Source organism: Blennius ocellaris, assembly GCF_963422515.1.
Source record: "Blennius ocellaris genome assembly, chromosome: 13".
Classification (NCBI taxonomy): Eukaryota; Metazoa; Chordata; class Actinopteri; order Blenniiformes; family Blenniidae; genus Blennius; species Blennius ocellaris.
This window is the reverse complement of record NC_137662.1, coordinates 2638633-2658049: the sequence shown is the minus strand read 5'-3', so window position 1 is coordinate 2658049 and position 19417 is coordinate 2638633. Positions and strand designations below refer to the sequence as shown.

At 40.3% G+C, this 19417-nt stretch overlaps 1 protein-coding gene across 2 annotated transcripts in view; it reads right to left on the bottom strand.

The window, feature by feature from the left end:
• Positions 1-4574: 4574 nt before the first annotated feature.
• The window catches only part of gfra1a (gdnf family receptor alpha 1a), a 128770-nt gene continuing 113927 nt past the window's right edge, over positions 4575-19417 (bottom strand). For both annotated transcript variants that reach the window (XM_080507845.1, XM_080507846.1), the window contains 2 exons: positions 13464-13511; positions 4575-9673 (listed from right to left, as the gene is read on the bottom strand). In XM_080507845.1, coding sequence (XP_080363971.1) covers positions 9521-9673; positions 13464-13511 — 201 coding nt within the window. In that variant the 3' untranslated portion in view covers positions 4575-9520. The remainder of the gene's footprint in view (positions 9674-13463; positions 13512-19417) is intronic.

The window sequence follows — 19417 nt, the reverse complement described above, 5'->3', positions numbered from 1 at the left end:
TTTTGTTCCTCGGTTCAGTTAGCTAATTATTTCGTCTAGTTTGGTTTGTTGGATGTTGGTGTGCAACCAGGAGTGAGAAATGTGTTGTGTAGAGTGTCGTCCTGTTATGAAGTTCCGGTAGTGTGTGCTCATGTCAAAATAAAAGCCTCTGGTGTTCGGCTTGCAGACTAGAATCTCAACTCAGAGCAACTCTTCTGTGGTGCTCATCACAGTATTCATACACGATTACTCTGCACACTGCTCTCACAGCTGACAGCGGCTGAGAGAGTAAATGTTTTGTTTAGAAAAAATGTGAAATTGGATAATTCCCTGGCACACCTGACTGTATCTCATGGAAAACCAGTGTACCGTGGCACAGTGGTTGAAAAACACTGGTTGAGACGACCCAAATTAATGTCCACATATGAGAATGCCAGGTCCTGGAAGGTTCACATGCATAGAATTTGCTTACAAACTGTTGCCTTCTGTGAGGATTGTTCTTTAAAGTTGTAAAAATAATAGTTCAGCCAACTGCTGTGCAACTCAAAATAATGTCCACATACGTGAATGCCAGGTCCTGGAAGATTACAATTAATAAAAACAAATGCTTAAAAATCATCGTCATCGATGAAAAGTGCTCTTTCGAGTGATAAGATTGATAATCCAGCCAACTGCTGCTGCACAACCCAAAATATTGTCCCTATAATTGGACAACAGGTTCGTGGGGGATCGTTCCATGAATTATCTATCAGCCAAAATCAGACAATTGTAAATATTTCTAAGAAAGCATAGATTTTTTTTTTGAAACAGATTTCTTAATACACCTGAGCTGAGTTTGTATAAACACCCAGAATGCAACAACATTTTATTTTTTTTTTACATTTCACAATTGTTTTGCACCAGAAAGTTTCATCAAGGCTTCATGTTGAGATTGGAGAGATTTTCAATAATAAATGTTTGCTTTCATGAGAATATAGACCTTTTCATTACGTACACTCTGCGCCACAATAACAACAAAAACCCCTTCAAAGTTTCAATGTCAGGATTGTTATGTTCCCAGTCAAGATGACATTGGACCGCATGTGGAACCTGAGCTAAAATGTGTTTGACAGCCCCGCTCTATAGAATCATACACAACCAACAACCTTCCAATGTTCACATTTTGTCTCCTGCAACAACTTATGTGGTATTTATATTCACTTTCCCGACGAAGTCCATGCTTGGAAAGTGTAATTACTGCAAATCACTTAGCACATTGTTCTGTATCGGTGCTTAAAGCAGCTAATGGACGACTTATTAGACAACGACAACTGGAAAATACCTGCAAATGTCACATTCATTCTCTGACATTTGACGACGACGCACACGTCAGACCATTTTCCCATCTTACTTCTGTTAATGTTTTATTCATTGCATTGTAAAGTATGCAGATGTCAATAATTGTTATGACACACTGATGGGTTTTTCTGGTTCGACACATTTCTTTATCAGTCGTGGAAATGTTTTCCATTAAGTTACAAGAGTTGCATCATTTTCTGGAAAACTTCTTGTTTTAATACAGTAACGGCACTGCAAAGTAATAATGATGCAAATCTGTGAGGTATTTTCTACTTTAATTTAAAAACACGTCCAAAGAAGAGTTTGGAGGGAAAAGATGGAGAAAGGCTTTTCTAGAACTATTTTCATATTAATTCATCATAAAAATTTAAAATGTATTTTATTATTATTATTATTACTACTATTGTTATAATAATAATAATAATAATAATAATAATAATAATTATTATTATTATTATTATTATTATTATTATTATTATTATTATTATTATTATTATTATTATTATTAATAATAATAATAATAATAATAATAATTATTATTATTATTATTATTATTATTATAATAATAACAATAATAATAATAGACATTTTACTCTATCTCAAAGTGCTACAAGTGAAGAGGATAAAAGCATACAAATAAGAATAAAAGATAAAAAGCAGATAAGAGCCGGCTTCAGTAAAGTTGTGAAGAACCACTGAAAAGAGAAAAAGAGTTAGCTGTCATAGGCCTTTGCAAATAGAAAAATATACAAAAGGTAATAGATAAATAGATAAATAAATAGATAGATAGATGGATGGATGAATGGATGGATGGATGGATGGATGGATGGATGATAGATAGATAGATAGATAGATAGATAGATAGATAGATAGATAGATAGATAGATAGATAGATAGATAGATAATAGATAGATAGATAGATAGATAGATATAGATTGATAGATAGATAGATAGATAGATAGATAGATAGATAGATAGATAGATAGATAGATAGATAGATAGATAGATAGATAGATAGATAGATAGATAGATAGATAGATAGATAGATAGATAGATAGATAGATAGATAGATAGATAGATAGATTTCAGGAACTAAGTGTGTGTGCATTTTTTTAAAATAAACAAAGGACTTGTCAAAATGCAGTCTGCATTTTGACAAAGTGGAACTTGCACTTTTCGAAATTCGAAAGTGGTTGAATCTGAAAACACGTCGTGGCTCCGCCTGAACCGTTGAACCTGCTGACCAATAACAATGGAGTTATGATTGTATCCCAGCACCAGATGCTACAGAGTTTATACATTCTTTATGGCAAATTAATATACTGTTATAATTTGTTGGGGTTTTTTTCTCAAAGATTTTCCAAACAAGCGTATTTTCTTGCTTCCAGGTTTTGTTTTTCACATATCTGCTTCATGTTTTCTTCTCTGCTCTTGGTGTATTTCTATGGTGGAGCCACAGCGCCTCTACAGGCCTGATACAAACATCACAATGGTTTCAGGGGTTTTGTAGGTTCAAGTTTTTGTTTTTGAACGGAACCCCCCTTTGAATGTCCAGGAAAATGGTATTGTTCTGGGATGTTTACCTCAGCCCCAGACGTTTTCCATAGTTTTTTTTTTATTTCTTCTTGAAATGGACAGTTTGAGTCCAGATCAGGTCCTGTAATCTTTTCCAAAATTGTCAAATTATACAAAAACAAAACTAATGATGTTAAAGACAAATCATAATGTGCTTTCTGATTTTTGCTTTTTTTACTCAATAATTCAAACATTGTGGTATGTAGTTCTTATGGAGATTATATTGAGATTATATGGAGATTACATGGAGCTCCACAGGCATCACTTCACTGGCCTTTAATTTTTCACTTCACTTTTTTTAAAACCCTTTTTTAAAATCTGATTATGATGTTTTTGTCACCTGGTGAACAGATTGTCCACCAGGTGTGTAAAACATACAAAAGTTACCTACCGTCTTACAGATGGAGTTCCACAGGGATCAATCCTCGAACCCGAAATCTTTTCATGTGGATTTCCACACCGCTTCTAGACAGAATTACGTCACGTTAAAAAAAAAAAAAAAAAAAGCGTTTGCCACTTTTCTGCCAGAAACTAAAGTGAAAACGTGTGACGGTAAAATGAAGCAGTCGTTTGTTGACTTTATCTTGGCAGTGAAACACCAAGAGACAAACCAAAAGCTCACCAGTGAATGTGTGTGTGAAAGACGCTCAGGAGTCACTTAAACTCTGCCTGTTGAGTGTTTCCTTCCCAGCCGAGCGACGAGCTGAAATTAGTGTAAATGCTGCCATTTGCCAGCGCTTGTTGTTATTCTGCAAGGTGACTGCTGCTCACCAGCAGAGCCAATTAGATGAGCATCGATTTGCACCAGCGGAATAAAGCTTCCCTACAACTTTCATTTGAAAGAGCAAATAAATAAACGTCTCAAAATATTTGCAGAACAAGCTGCCGTATTGACTTTTTCAGGCTGTTTTCTATTAATTCCATGGAATTGGCATCAGCCTTCTCTGTCTGTATCACTGGCGCTGCGACTCCTCGGAACAATGCGGCGTTATGACAAACATCAGGAATGCAAATCTCACTCTCGTAAGAGAAGATTAACTTGTTGTTGTTTTTTTCTCTCTCTCAGCAGTTTAAACAGTTGTTTTACTGGAGGAACAAATGTTGCTGAGACACATTTGGCAAACTTTAGCGTCTCCACTCTCTTCAGTGGTATGTATACACTGGTATATATATACATATATACAGAGATAGTCCATCAGCTGATCAAACGCTTTAAACACTAGTCTGGAACAAAATGGGAGGATTTTGCAATTTAAATAAATATTTGAATAAATAAATAAAAAACAAAATACAGATATTATCAAAATAATATTCTTGCATTTTGTAAAAAATATAAAAAATTTAAACAAATTAATGCATGCATAAATATAATATTAATTTCAATAGTATAACAATATAGAAAGAAACTATTACATAACTATTACCTTTATGATAGACAGATACAAAGATAATTATCATTAAAGTATATATTATTTATATATATATTATATATTTTGTAATTAATGTATACATAGTATCTAAGTATAACAGTATAGAAATAAATACATTTATTTGCTGTATGAACTAATACATTTCTGATTATCATCTCCAAACCTTTCTCATCCATTCATGTCACCGTTGTTTCACGTGTCCTCTTCAGGTTTTTCATCCTCAGTGAAAGAAAACACGTCACACACAAAGAGTCTGGGCGATTTAACAGTTTTTAATTATAACTTTTGTACAATAGATTTAACATTTTCACAAGCTAAGAATTCAATGATGCCCGATAGCTGAGGGAGCCTGCATCTTCCCAGATGAAAAACAACCAAAACAATTATCTTTTTATTAACAACAGATGGAACAGAAATGGTCAGCAAATGTATTTTCACCATCTCAGCTTTTCATTTGGGGTAAAATTAACTCCAGTTTGGAAATCTCCAGACGCAAACAAAGCATCAGATCAAACCGTTGCATGTTCACACTCCGAGACTGATGAAGATACGACACCAGAATTCAAATATAAGTGGACAAACTGTAAGACACAATTTGGAGAAATTGTCGGTGCTACAAATGATAATATTCCTGTTCAATTTCCCAGCTCAGCTCCACACATACAATCCAGAGGAAATCCTCCCAAATCACAGTCTTCAGAGGTGTACAAATCCATGGATTTACCTTAAAAACCTGCATTTTTCTCATTTGTTTTCTCAAAACCATGCAGTTCATTTCGATTCCTATACGTGACTCCTTGTCGTGGCCACACCAAAATTGTTTCAAAAATGTCCAAACATTTCAATTTCAAACCTGTGGCGGGTCCGTTTCATTCACCTCAACTCGTCAAAATAGCAAAAAATTGGTAAAAGATAAAAAAATAATTGTAAATTTCGCCCCCCTTTCCAAAAACAAAAAAAAACCAACCCTATCTCTAAGCATTATAAATGGGGCTTATGGTACAAAACAATATGCTTCAGGAAACAGTTGGATTTACCTACAATAGGAGAGTTACATTGATATCCTTTGTCAGATGCAATAATATTCCATAGTCATGTACATACTAGGAGAAATATACATTAAGGTCATCATAAAAAACAATAATCTGGCTTATTCAACGTACTCTATGTTGTATCTGGATGTCAAAATAGCTCACAATGCTCTGAAATAGAATATCATCAGACAGTTATTTGTCCAATTCATAGTTTCAGCCAAGTACATACAGTGCATATACCATGTTAATGCTCGGTAAATAACATTTAACTTCTACTATACATTAAGTGTGTGTTGAGAAGCTGTGTAAACCTAAAGCAGCGCGTTGTGTAAAGGCTCCCGCCGCCGTCCAGGTGGCTGAACGTGACCGCTGAACATGCCGAAAGGAAAAGCTTGGACTTCAAAAATGCATCTCGGATGAAAACAGACCTCTTGAAACAGGTTACAGTGCTGTCGCCTTTTTTCTTTTTTTTCTCATCTTCTTCTATTGTTGGTGGTTTATTTAGATGCAAGGTGCCCGGCGGTACGCGGGAGCAGGCGTTCAGAAAGCTCAGATGGGTTACGTGTTGAAGAAGGCGTCGAAGGAAGACCAAACTAACCATTTGCTAAACATCTTTGATTTCTAAAGAGCAGCGGTCCAATCAGGAGCTTTAAATTCAAGTCTGGGTTCTGCTGGGTTGCCAGGTCTGATAGACACACACACAAAAAAAAGAAAAGAAACCAGCCCCAAAAACCAGAACTGAAAACATTCCTCTACAGACTGCAGTGGACTAATATAAAAACAACACCATAACAATCCATTGTTACCCCAAAATATCTCATCTCGCCCTAATGAAGGTAGAATTACAGACTAAAACGTTGACTAAAGCGACAGATCTTTCAATGGGCTTTGGGGAGACTTTCAGGACGACAGTATTCTTCTCCAAACGAGGCAGATTTACTTTCTTTTTCTGTCACTTGCCCCCGAGATGTGTCTGTCCGGGCCTGAAATGCAGACAAATAAATCGCCAGCATCAAGACGAGTACAGATGTTCCAGGAGTGGACGAGACGTGGACACCAGCATGAAGCACTTTTATACACTTGTCTGATTCTGATCGCTCACCTTTGACACTCTCTGTCTAATATGTAGTTAAAAAACACGCCCAGATGCAGGAACATGAGCCTATAACCTTTCTGCTTTTACCATTTATTGCGCCCAAATGGCCTCCTTCCAACTCTACTGGTGGAAAGTGTCTTGGTAGAAGACTTGAACACTACATCCTATGTTTTCGGTGTATTTTCTGCCTGCATGTATCTGTGTGAAGCTTAGTGTTGTTGAATGCAAAGCTGTGAGGGTATGAATATGTTCTAATAGTTCAGAAACACAAAATTTCAGACCTGGCAACCCCACTGCGGCGGTGACCGGGGCGTTTAGCAGACGGTTCGTTTTAAAGTTCCTCCTTCTGGACAGCTTCGGGACCGAGGCGCCACGCTACGATACGCTCGACCACGGGAAGTTGGGTCGTCGATCTCGCTCGTCTGTGTGCTCAGCGCAGCAAAGCGGAACATGAAAACGGAAACGAACTCTACAAACTTCGGCGGCTTCTCGTTCGCCTTCGCCGCCTATTTACGAGTGTGTCCAATCGGCGGCGAGCGGATGGGGCCGCCCACCGCGGCGTACCGTCCCGGGAGAGACGAGGAGTGAAACCGACCCGGACCCGTCTCCGGGGGACCCGGAACCATGTGCAGGACGCCTTCGTGGGACTCGTGTGCTTTTTTTTGCCACCGCCTTTGAGCGGACGATACGACTTCTCCCATGTTTTAACATCAGGGGTTTTCAAAATGTGGGAGGATGGACTCCTGCGGAGACAAGACGAGCACGACCCGCTGAGCAACCTCCCAAAACGGGGCGGCCTTCAGCCGTCAACAAGGAAAGGAGATACTCGCCGGCCGAGAAGTGGCGAAATGACGTCACTCACGTCTTGCATATTTGGCAAAGTGCGTATAATTGGGATGAAAAGAGGAATAATGCGAAAGAGACGAAAAGAGGATTAAAAACAAACAAACCATGTTGTGGTGGGAATCTGACTAAAAGAGCTTGTCCAGGTGGGACTGCAGCTCCTGGTGGAGGTGACGGGCAAATCTCACGTTTTCAAGCGAAAACAGAAACATTTAGTTGCGGTTTGAGTCTGTTTACAACAAAATGGTGCTTGGATTCAGTGAAAATGCAACTTTTTGAAAACAGTTTGCGAAGTCGAACTTTTTCACAAAAAAGTTCCAACTCCGTCTCCACGGAAACGGCTGGTAAAACGCAACTTTTTGGAAATGCTTCGACTCCACGTGGACGAGGGAAAACTGACACGCTGCTCTGAATGTTCCGTGTGTGTGTGTGTGTGTGTGTGTGTGTGTGTGTGTTCATTACACAAAAGCAAACAGCAGCACCTCCTACTGGCTGAACATGAAACCCTCAGTGTTTTTAGCATTTTGACCGTTTCCATTTAAACGGAGATCATTTTGAAACTGTTGCCAGGTAAAAGCAAAAACCTTTTCACAACTCCGGCAACGGCAGCAGATAAACTCACCAACTTCAGGACTCGTTGCCGAAACGACTGGGTCGTGTTTTAAATGTCCTCGCTAAAACAAGCTGTGACTGCTGTTGGTAGAATCCAGTCGGTTGGCAGGATGGATAAACTGTCACTTGTACATCACTTTGTCTTTGGGATAATAATAAATCAGAAAGTCCCTTCTGTGGATTATATTTGCAAATTAGTCAGCGTGGAGTGTTATAAAAAGAAATAACCTCCCCCGTCATTTCACTCGCAATGGTTTGGTCCGCTATGGGTCTCTTGAGTTCCTGTGCTCATGCTGCTGTCCTACAAAAAGCCCAATTGTGAAAAATAAGAACTTGCCAAATTTTTGAGTGATTTATTATTATTTTATTTAATTAATAAAAGTTTATTTAATTGTGTGTGTTTATGAAACAGACAACTGGTATATTTTTGGGGCGGTAATGAGCTTCACTCATCAGAGCAGACTAAATGAACTTCCTGAAACGTCCTCAAGGAGCTTCATCGTTCACCACTGAACATTATAATGTAAAATAATGATCACACTTGTGCTAATATATACGTATGCAGGTGTCAAGTGAGAAAAACTGACGAGATCAGCCTTCATATCTTTCACCCACATTGGAAATGTACTTTCAATTTCCCCCAACTGCCCCCCCTCTGAACCTCTTTGTGCCTCATCAGTGCTCCGGTCCTTCAGTTTCAATCCAAACTGTCACGAGCTCTTCGTTCACATCGTTCTCCATAAAAATCCACATTATGAGCAATCTTGACCACAACGTTCTTATTTCTATGTTTGAGTCTAAAAATTCGATCACTCTGCTTCACAACATCCCTGAATTGACGTCACAAGATGTTTCTGGTTTATTTACCTAAAAAACAACAACTCTGCGGCGCCCCCTAGGGGAGGCATGTCCCACACTTTGAAAACCTCTGATTTTAATCATTTATATTGATGGGAACGAAAGAAAACAGGAGTAAGGAGAGGTAATGTGCACGTGTGTCTTTCATTCAGCTGATAGAAATGTAAAACACCAGATCACGCCATTATCAAAACGTACACAAACCACAGAGGAGACTGAATAACACCGAAAAGGCTGCTGGAGTGACGATGTGGCCGAACCCAATGAGACTTTTCTTTTCTTTTTCTTTTTTCTTTTAACGCCAGAGATCCCACCGCCAGCCTCAACACACACACAGACGTGGGTGAAAAACGGAGAACTCCGAGAGATCGATGGTAATTTACATGTACTTTTTTTTTTTTGTTTCCAAGAGCCACCAGCTGTGGTGTATTTTCATTTCTGCCCCCGTTTCTGAGCAGTAGAAGCTTTAAATCGCCACCCTAAGTGGGGTTTTTTTTTTTGTTTTTGTCACGTGAACACACAGCCAGAACGGAGTTAACATGTATAGTAGATCACTGTTTTTAGCACACTGCTGCAATGCAAAACAAAACAAGCAAGAAAACGTCCCAAAACTTCATTAAAAAAATCAAAAAGGATAAAAAAGAGAGAAATCCAGGAGAAATAATAATACAACAGGTATAATCAAAAAAGAAAAAAAGGGTATAATTTCTTTTGTACAAATGTGTGTTTGACAGTCCCTTGTTGCGGTGAGACGGCTACAAGGCGCCCAGTAAAGACGGCGCGGACAGGCTGCAGTACCACAGCCAGAGCAGCGGGGGCAGCAGGGAGGTGACGGCGCCGGCCTGTCTGGACCCGGCCCAGTTCCTCAGGATGGCGTTGGACGTGCTCGGGCCGTCTATCTGAGGGTCCTGGGGGACGGACGAGAGAGAGGGGGGGGGGTCAGCGGGGCTAAAACAAATCTAAACTCACATTCGGTTGTCGGTTCGACACCACATACTGTATGTCCATCACTTGAAGTCTTTGAGCAAGCAAGTGAAGGCGCGAATGTGACAAAGTTTTTTTTAGTTTTTTTTTACCCCTTCCTTCTTCTCATCTCTCTCCACATAACTATATAAGTACGACAAAAGTTACTTAAGCATGAAAATAGGATGAAGATGGAATAAACACATTTGATCAACAATAACAATCAGATTTTCACATTTAAAAATGACTTTAATGGGATCAATTCAGCCAGAAAAGTCAATGTGTGACCTGAACAATGAGATACCTCAACCGGGGTTTGAATCTCTCCCCACAATCTGTCTTTCCTCCCCTTCGATCACCTCACCCCACCCGGACAGTTGGAAAAGTTTCTTCCTGTTTAAAAGGCAGCTTGTCCTTTATCAGAACTTGCTGGGTTGCTTTCACCTTTGAAATGACTGCGATGTATTTGACGCTACAGAAACAAAAACGGAATCGAATTGAATAGAAGAGAGCTTGGGAAAAAAAAAAAAAAACAACCCCGACAAACAGCTGCTGGTGACTCGCGCGTCAAACGAATGCGTTTCAGTGCAGTTTACCGGGCGCGATATTAATCTTGTGAACGTGTGACGTGAGCGGCTGCTCAGTGTTTGGAGGTAAAACGTCTCTGGGCTTCACTGATGAATGTGTTTGTGTTGGTGAGAGGCGGCCTGCCCGATCGGCCCGTCCAGATTGCGGCACGAGACAGATTCATGAATCAAGCGTGGCAGGAGCCTCTGGATCTGATCCACAGCAGACTCACCGACGTTTCCTCCAGACAGCTTGACGGATGATCCTCCGCATAAACAACAACGACACCAAACGCTGCCAGAGCGTCCCGGCAAAGTGCCCGCCTCACTTTTCCTACCAGCGCTCAGGTTTGTTCAGCGACGCTCGGGAAAACTGTGGGATTTCATACTCATCGTCTATTGTGATCGCTCGGTGTTTGTTGTTACCAAGAGTTTATGCAGTCAGTTTTACCACTATGTTATTTCAACTTTACCATTAATCTGGTGGATTATTGAACAATACTAGTAACTGAAAAGTATCTAACAACCTGATAAAGTAAATCGTACATCACTTGATGTTAGAGGAGGAAGATGCTCTATAATCTGGATGTTAGTGGAGGAAGATGCTCTATAATCTGGATGTTAGAGGAGGAAGATGCTCTATAATCTGGATGTTAGTGGAGGAAGATGCTCTATAATCTGGATGTTGTAGGGGAAGATGCTCTATAATCTGATGTTAGAGGAGGAAGATGCTCTATAATCTGATATTAGTGGAGGAAGATGCTCTATAATCTGATGTTAGATGAGGAAGATGCTCTATAATCTAGTTGTTAGATGAGGAAGATGCTCTATAATCTGATATTAGTGGAGGAAGATGCTCTATAATCTGATGTTAGAGGAGGAAGATGCTCTATAATCTGATGATAGAGGAGGAAGATGCTCTATTATCTGGATGTTAGTGGAGGAAGATGCTCTATAATCTGATGTTAGTGGAGGAAGATGCTCTATAATCTGATGTTAGATGAGGAAGATGCTCTATAATCTGATGTTAGAGGAGGAAGATGCTCTATAATCTGATGTTAGAGGAGGAAGATGCTCTATAATCTGATGTTAGAGGAGGAAGATGCTCTATAATCTGATGTTAGAGGAGGAATATGCTCTATAATCTGATGTTAGAGGAGGAAGATGCTCTATAATCTGATGTTAGAGGAGGACGATGCTCTATAATCTGATGTTAGAGGAGGAAGATGCTCTATAATCTGATGTTAGAGGAGGAAGATGCTCTATAATCTGATGATAGAGGGGGAAGATGCTCTATAATCTGATGTTAGAGGAGGAAGATGCTCTATAATCTGATGATAGAGGAGGAAGATGCTCTATAATATGATGATAGAGGAGGAAGATGCTATATAATCTGATGATAGAGGAGGAATATGCTCTATAATATGATGATAGAGGAGGAAGATGCTCTATAATCTGATGATAGAGGAGGAAGATGCTCTATAATATGATGATAGAGGAGGAAGATGCTATATAATCTGATGTTAGAGGAGGAAGATGCTCTATAATCTGGATGTTAGTGGAGGAAGATGCTCTATAATCTGATGTTAGAGGAGGAAGATGCTCTATAATCTGATGATAGAGGAGGAAGATGCTCTATAATCTGATGTTAGAGGAGGGAGATGCTCTATAATCTGATGTTAGAGGAGGGAGATGCTCTATAATATGATGATAGAGGAGGAAGGTGCTCTATAATCTGATGTTAGAGGAGGAAGATGCTCTATAATCTGGATGTTAGTGGAGGAAGATGCTCTATAATCTGATGTTAGAGGAGGAAGATGCTCTATAATCTGATGTTAGAGGAGGAAGATGCTCTATAATCTAACAGTTTTTTCCACCTCCAGTAAATAGTGTGTAATCCCGTCACCACAACCAGTCTGAACGTGTTTCGATGCTGAATCCCGCAGCAGTGATCAGTTTGTGACCTGCTGCTGCTTTGAAGTCACATAATTACACGACGGCCGTTGAGGTGAAGCTGCTTTAATCAAATCAGCCGTTCGGGAACCTTTAATGAACTGGTGCGACGTGACACATTACAACATGAAAAGGTTGTTTTCACCACTAAAATGCCAGCAGGGGTCCGGCCCGGCCGGCGTGCCGCCGTCCTGAACCCTCACGTGGCGCCGGGTCGCTCATAAAGCTGCGAGCGAAGGGCCGGGGTCACCTCCCCCAGACCTGGCCCCGCCGCCATTAAATGTCACTCCGCTGCATAACAGTGCCTTATTATTGTACAGTGACATTTACATTGAACTTTAAAAGCCACCAGATAAGCAAGCATCCCATTTCCGCCTCAAAGAAACTACAAAGACGACGGATTTACAAAGCAGCCGGGGAAGGACGGCGGCGCAAAGACTTCTGAAAGTTTGTGATGACTCCATCACTCGTCCAATTACTTTCTGGTCCTGAATGTAATTGTTTTTTGTTTTTTTTATGTCTTTTTAGCTAATAAGCTGATGTTTTTGTGACCTGCGATAATTTCCCTTAAATTAAAGGTGAACTTTTAATAACACGTTTGACCATCAGGGCAAATAATATGATCTGAAATGGACTTTAAAAACAGAATAATTCTAATTATTTCATCTTTCAGGGTTTTGATGAGACAGGCTGTTTCGAGAACTTTTTTTCTTTCTTTTTAACAAATTTCCTAAAAGTGGAAGAAAACCCCCTCATAGCAGATATTCCCATATTTCCATTTCATTTATAAAGCTGCTTGACTTCTATAGTCGGAATTTGTGAATGATGTTGCTTTGCCAACTCTACAAGACGTCTTCGAATCATCCTCATTCAGGCCAAACCGATCAATAAAATGATAGATGAATGAATGTTATATGGTTAAAGTATGATGGAAATGTATTTGATATGTTATTTCGCTGTTTGTGGCCTTTTCTCTGCTTAGAATTGCATAAAATTGGCCCACAAGAGGTCCAACATGTCCACCAAACCACCAAGGAAATTACAAAAGTGAAATAAAAGCAGATTATTACTATTCTTAAGCATCTGTGCTACAAATTCTCAAAATCAAGTCAGGTTTTTTATTTTTTTTTTGTATGTACAGTAGATGATTTCAGATAAACTCAACTTGTTCATTTCATCTGATGAACTTTGATCAGGTAATTTAGAAACGACTTACCACACAAAGGACGCCATCGAGGCTCGAGTTGGACTTCAGCTTCTGAGCCTGCAACACAACAAAACAAGGATTCATGTTCAGATCCGGCCAAAGATCTTTATTTCACAAATATTTTCGTGACTTGAAATTGATAAATTACAACTGAAGGTGAAGCACTGTAATTGTCAGACTGAAAATCACATTTGTTTGGGTCACGTTTCTCTTGGACAAAGAGCTTTAATGAGGTACAAAGAGGTATAAAGAGGTATAAAGAGGTATGAAGAGGTATAAAGAGGTATAAAGAGGTATGAAGAGGTATAAAGAGGTATGAAGAGGTATAAAGAGGTATGAAGAGGTATGAAGAGGTATAAAGAGGTATAAAGAGGTATAAAGAGGTATGAAGAGGTATAAAGAGGTATGAAGAGGTATAAAGAGGTACAAAGAGGTACAAAGAGGTACAAAGAGGTAGAGGTTTGGAGCACAAAGTCGATAAATACTTCATCAAGGTGTGACCTTAAATGAGTTCTGAGGAGGGACACTACTTTAATAATTACAAAGTTTTTGTCTGCGTGTATTTGTTAGTTGGTTTATATGAAGGTATTTTGGCAACGTTTCGCAAAAAGTACTCACCCGAATTGCATTAAATCCTTTTTTTGGGGGACGTAAACGGCTAACCGTTTCCAAATAAATAAATAAACAAAAAAAAGTGCTAAAGAATTTCCCACACAAATCGGATGAGAGAGGCGCTTCATGGAGGAGATCAGCATCTGTTGCCATGGAGACACTCCCTGTTCAGTGTTCCACACAGTGATGTAGCAACCTCACCTACCGAGTTAGCATTGATATTCGCTAACGGCTAACATGCTGGCGATGCTAACGCTGCCCGTTCTAATACTGCATACAACTTTGGTTTGAAAACGATTTATAGTAAAATGAGTCGCCATGAGTAGATAAAAAAAACCCCGACAACAACTGTGAAGATAAAAGGTGGTATTTTCCCCGTGCGACTCGTTAACGAACACTGGACCAGCTCTATACCCTCCACCAGGTGCTTGAGGGTTCGTGGGAGTTCGCCCAACCAGTCCACATGTGTTTTGTGGATCTGGAGAAGGCGTTCGACCGCGTCCCCCGAGATGTCCTGTGGGGGGTGCTCCGGGAGTACGGAGTCCGGGGTCCCTTGTTGAGGGCTGTTCGGTCCTTGTATTCCCGGAGCAGGAGTCTGGTTCGCATTGCCGGCAGTAAGTCGGACCTGTTCCCAGTGCACGTTGGCCTCCGGCAGGGGTGTCCTTTGTCACCGGTTCTGTTCATCATATATATGGACAGAATTTCTAGGCACAGCCGGGGGCCAGAGGGGGTCCGGTTTGGGGACCACAGAATCTCATCTCTGCTATTTGCGGATGATGTGGTTCTGTTGGCCCCATCAAGCCTGGATCTCCAGCGTGCACTGACACGGTTCGCAGCCGAGTGTGAAGCAGCTGGGATGAGGATCAGCACCTCTAAATCCGAGGCCATGGTTCTCGACCGGAAAAAGGTGGCTTGCCCCCTCCAGGTCGGTGGAGTGCCCTTGTCCCAGGTGGAGGAGTTCAAGTATCTTGGGGTCTTGTTCACGAGTGGGGGAAAGATGGAGCGTGAGATCGACAGGCGGATCGGTGCAGCGTCTGCAGTCATGCGGACGTTGTATCGGTCCGTCGTGGTGAAGAAGGAGCTGAGCCAAAAAGCGAAGCTCTCGATTTACCGGTCGATCTTCGTTCCTACCCTCACCTATGGTCATGAACTATGGGTCATGACCGAAAGAACGAGATCTCGGATACAAGCGGCTGAAATGAGCTTCCTCCGTAGGGTGGCTGGGCGTACCCTTAGAGATAGGGTGAGGAGCTCAGTCACCAGGGAGGAGCTCGGAGTAGAGCCGCTGCTCCTCCACATCGAGAGGAGCCAGCTGAGGTGGCTCGGGCATCTATTTCGGATGCCCCCCGGACGCCTCCCGAGGGAGGTGTTTCGGGCATGTCCCTCCGGTAGGAGGCCTCGGGGCAGACCCAGGACACGCTGGAGGGACTATGTCTCTCGGCTGGCCTGGGAACGCCTTGGGGTGCCACCGGAGGAGCTGGAGGAAGTGTCTGGGGCGAGGGAAGTCTGGGCAACTCTGCTCAGACTGCTGCCTCCGCGACCCGGCCCCGGATAAAGCGGTAGCCAATGGATGGATGGATGGACTCGTTAACGCTCCTGCCCTGCGACGTCTGGACCCTTCAGGTAACTTTCTCAAAAAGACTGCACGTGATTAGCGTTTCTGCTGATTGCAAACCCACCGTGAGGTGATTTGCAGCGCAGACCTGGCAATCAGGACGTGTTCAATTATTCATCTGATTATGACTGGAGTACTTTCAGACTTTCCTGACTAATGACCTGCTCACTGAATTCAACTCCAGTTTTCTGTTCTTGTTTGTTTGTTTGTTTTATGTGTATGAGTGTGACACAATAATAAACATCTCCAGTACACTGTATAGTGAATTCAGACCAGAAATAGGGAGAGTTTGATGCAGAAAGTGTACTTTGTTGTTACACTTTCACTTCGGAGCACACACACACACACACACACACACATACAAGCACAAACAAACAAGTTGAATGATGTCTATAAATCACAGTGTATTGGAAGGCCTCTGCATAAACAACAAGCTCAGAATATCAAATGTGGCTGAAGGAAGTAAAAAAATAAAAAAGAAGAAGAAGAAGAAGAAACACAATAAACGAACATGACGAGCATCCAGTTGTTTCTCGACGGCAGCCCATCTGTGTGTGGCGTCGTTGATTTAGACGTTTCAAAAGTTTTCCAGCGTCTCATCAGTGAGACATGATAATGGCTTCAAAACTTCTTCTTTCTTTTTTTTCTTTTTTTTTTTTTTATACAGCTTGTTGATAAAGTCCAGAACTTGGAAATATTTCACAACAAAGTGTTTGGTAAGTTAAAAAATAACCCAAAACAAATACATAAATGTGAATCTCAGGAGTTCCAGCTGCCGCTGCCTCACTTTTATCGCTGCAGCGTCTCCGTGATGAATTAAAACCAACAAATGCAGCCATTTAGAAGACGGCGTTAAAAAGGCTTGTCTGGATGAAGCAGCCCATTAAATCTCACTTTTTTTTGTTTACATTTTTTTATTTTTTTTGATGCTGTAAAGCAGGGAAGCAAAACTCGACGCAAGTGTAAAAACACCCAGAATGCAACAGCTACAGGGGTTTTCTGGACATTTCAGTGCATCTTGAATGTTTGTACTTTCTTCTAACCTTTTCTCTAAAGTTTCTTAGCTTCAAGTTGAGATTTCATTCAAATTGGCTTTTTATTGACTTAATCGTTTTTTTGGGGGGTCAAAACTGCTTTGTGAAAATATTGACATTTCAAATGAATGAATGAATGAACTAGAGCTACACTCGGTAGAACGCAGACCTTCGCCAACGCCACATTATTTTGAGGAACCGAGTTAGCATCAGGTTAGCTGTTAGCTCATATCGAGGCTAACTGGCGAGGTCAGGAAGCTACATCACTGTGTGAAACACTGAGCAGGGAGCGAGAGTCTCCATGGCAACTGACGCTGATCTCCTCTGATCTCCTCCATGAGGTGCCTCTCTCATCCGATTTGCATGTGAAAAGGTTTTTTGTGATTTATTCGGAAACGGTTAAACGCTATCATCCCGAACTCTAATCAGTTAGTCCTTGGATGATGACAAACCCTCCCTGAAAATGTCATGCAATTCCAGTGAATGGTTTTTGCAAAAAAGTTGGTCAAATACATACATACAAACCAATGAATAAATCAAGCAATTCACACAGACGAAAACCAACTTGTGTTGGTGAAGGGAATGAATGAATGGGTGTTTTATTTTTGGCCGTAGCTCAACTCATAGAAAATTCACACATTAAATCACTGAAGCCAGTGACTTATTTATGCCTTTCCTATAAATTCTATGAATAACATACTGTAGAAAATGTCCAATTAAGACACAAAACACAAAACAACAACAAAATCACACAAAAAACAACAAATCCTTGGATAATTTAGTGCTTGGTAGCAAAGAGAGAATAAAAAGTTTTATTTTGAACTCAAATATCTATATTTCCATTAGCCTGCAGTTTTATTTTTGAAAAATGGTTCAATTCCTGCAACGCTTCTTTTCCACGCTTAACTCTGTCATAGTGTTCTTCATACACGCCCGGCTAAAACCTTTTCATACATCATCCTGCCGGCCTGGCGGAAAGTTATGATGCTTTAAACTGGGGATGAGCGAGTCCACCACTATCTGTATCTGTTCAACCATCTAAATGAGCTGTATCCGTATCTGGACTCGGAGTGGGCGGGGCCTAAACCGGGAGTGGGCGTGGTTCAAGTGAAACTGGGAGGGGCTTAAATCAGTACATTGTTTTAAGTCTAAAATTGATATGGATTGATCAGTTGCTTTATTTATTGTTTATTTGAAAACTATTTACAGAACAGCCTCAGAATTGAGATTCAATGTATATATATATACAGACACACACACACATATATATGTGTGTATATATATATATATATATATATATATATATATATATATATATATATATATATATATATATATATATATATATATATATAAACTATATCATATATACAGTATATAAAGCTTAGTTTGTAATATTTATATTTTGTTTATTTTTTATGAACAGCCATTAACAAACATACCGTGTGTTCAGCTATATGTGTGTGTGTGTAAGTGGTCTATAAGACTGTTTATTTATTTATGATCTGTGTGAACTTGGTGATTCATGTAAACATCCAGTGGCGGCAAACAGGGAAATAACATGTCAGCCTTGTTCACTGTATTCTTCTCAAAAGCACCGCGTTCAGTACCAGCAAAGTTTTCCAACTGACTTTACACCACCAGCCAAACTAAGAGCAAGCAGACGGTAAAAAAATTTAATAAAAAACTGCCAGGAGTGGAGGCAGTGTGTTTTCAGCTCTGTCTTGTCAAATGCACCGCCGACGTTATGAAACAAGTTCACCAAGTAACTTTAAATATCATACAAACTGAAATAGAGGCGAGCTGAAGAAAACCTTAGCAGAGACTGTCGCTCTGTGTGTGTGTGTGTGTGTGTGTGTGTGTGTGTCAGGAGGGACGGCTCTATGTGTGACTGGCCAATCACAGAGCCTGAAGACAGTCAGTCACCAAATGAGGATTTTCCTTCAGCACGAGCGCAGAGTTTTACTCGTATCGTGCTCGTAATCGTCAAAAATGCTTTATCCGTACCGAACCGGCTCATCCTTACTTGAAACTGCTTAAAAGAACATAACATAAGAATAATATCATGAAAATGACCTTTCTCTCGTCATCAGTCTGAAACTATCGACTCATATCAAGTCAAGCGATTAGATGTTAAAAGGTATTAAAAATTCACAATACTGAAAATGTTGTTAAAACCAGTTGAGGAATTTTACACTTTATGTCCTAAATAAATTCCTCTAATCATTAACTACTTTTTAAAATGGTTGGGAAAGATTTGACTAAAAATAGGACAGGAAAGGTTAAACAAGTCCATTTTCAGGAAGTAATAAAGAACAGCATCATTTTAGTTCAGAGACGACATTCAGTCTAAAGACATCTCGAGGTGGTCGACCAGTGAAATAGTGTCGAAATAACATTAAAGCTTCACATTTAAAGAAGCAAGATCATCCACATTTTCTTCCGTTTCTGTTAAACTGCTGCACTACAAAGGCAGTTTTTGCTTTATTTTATAGCTGGACATTCAGAACTACATTTATTCTTGGTTGTAAATATGATTTTGTTTCATACTGATGCGGCAGAATCTGAGTTTTGCTCAAGAGAGAAGGAAACTATAGAAACCTACATAGTGTCTGATAATCAGAAACAAGTCCTGCGCTCATTGAAATTCCCCTCCCCCCCCCCGACAAAACATTTGGATGTCAACAAATTCAAATGTTCCA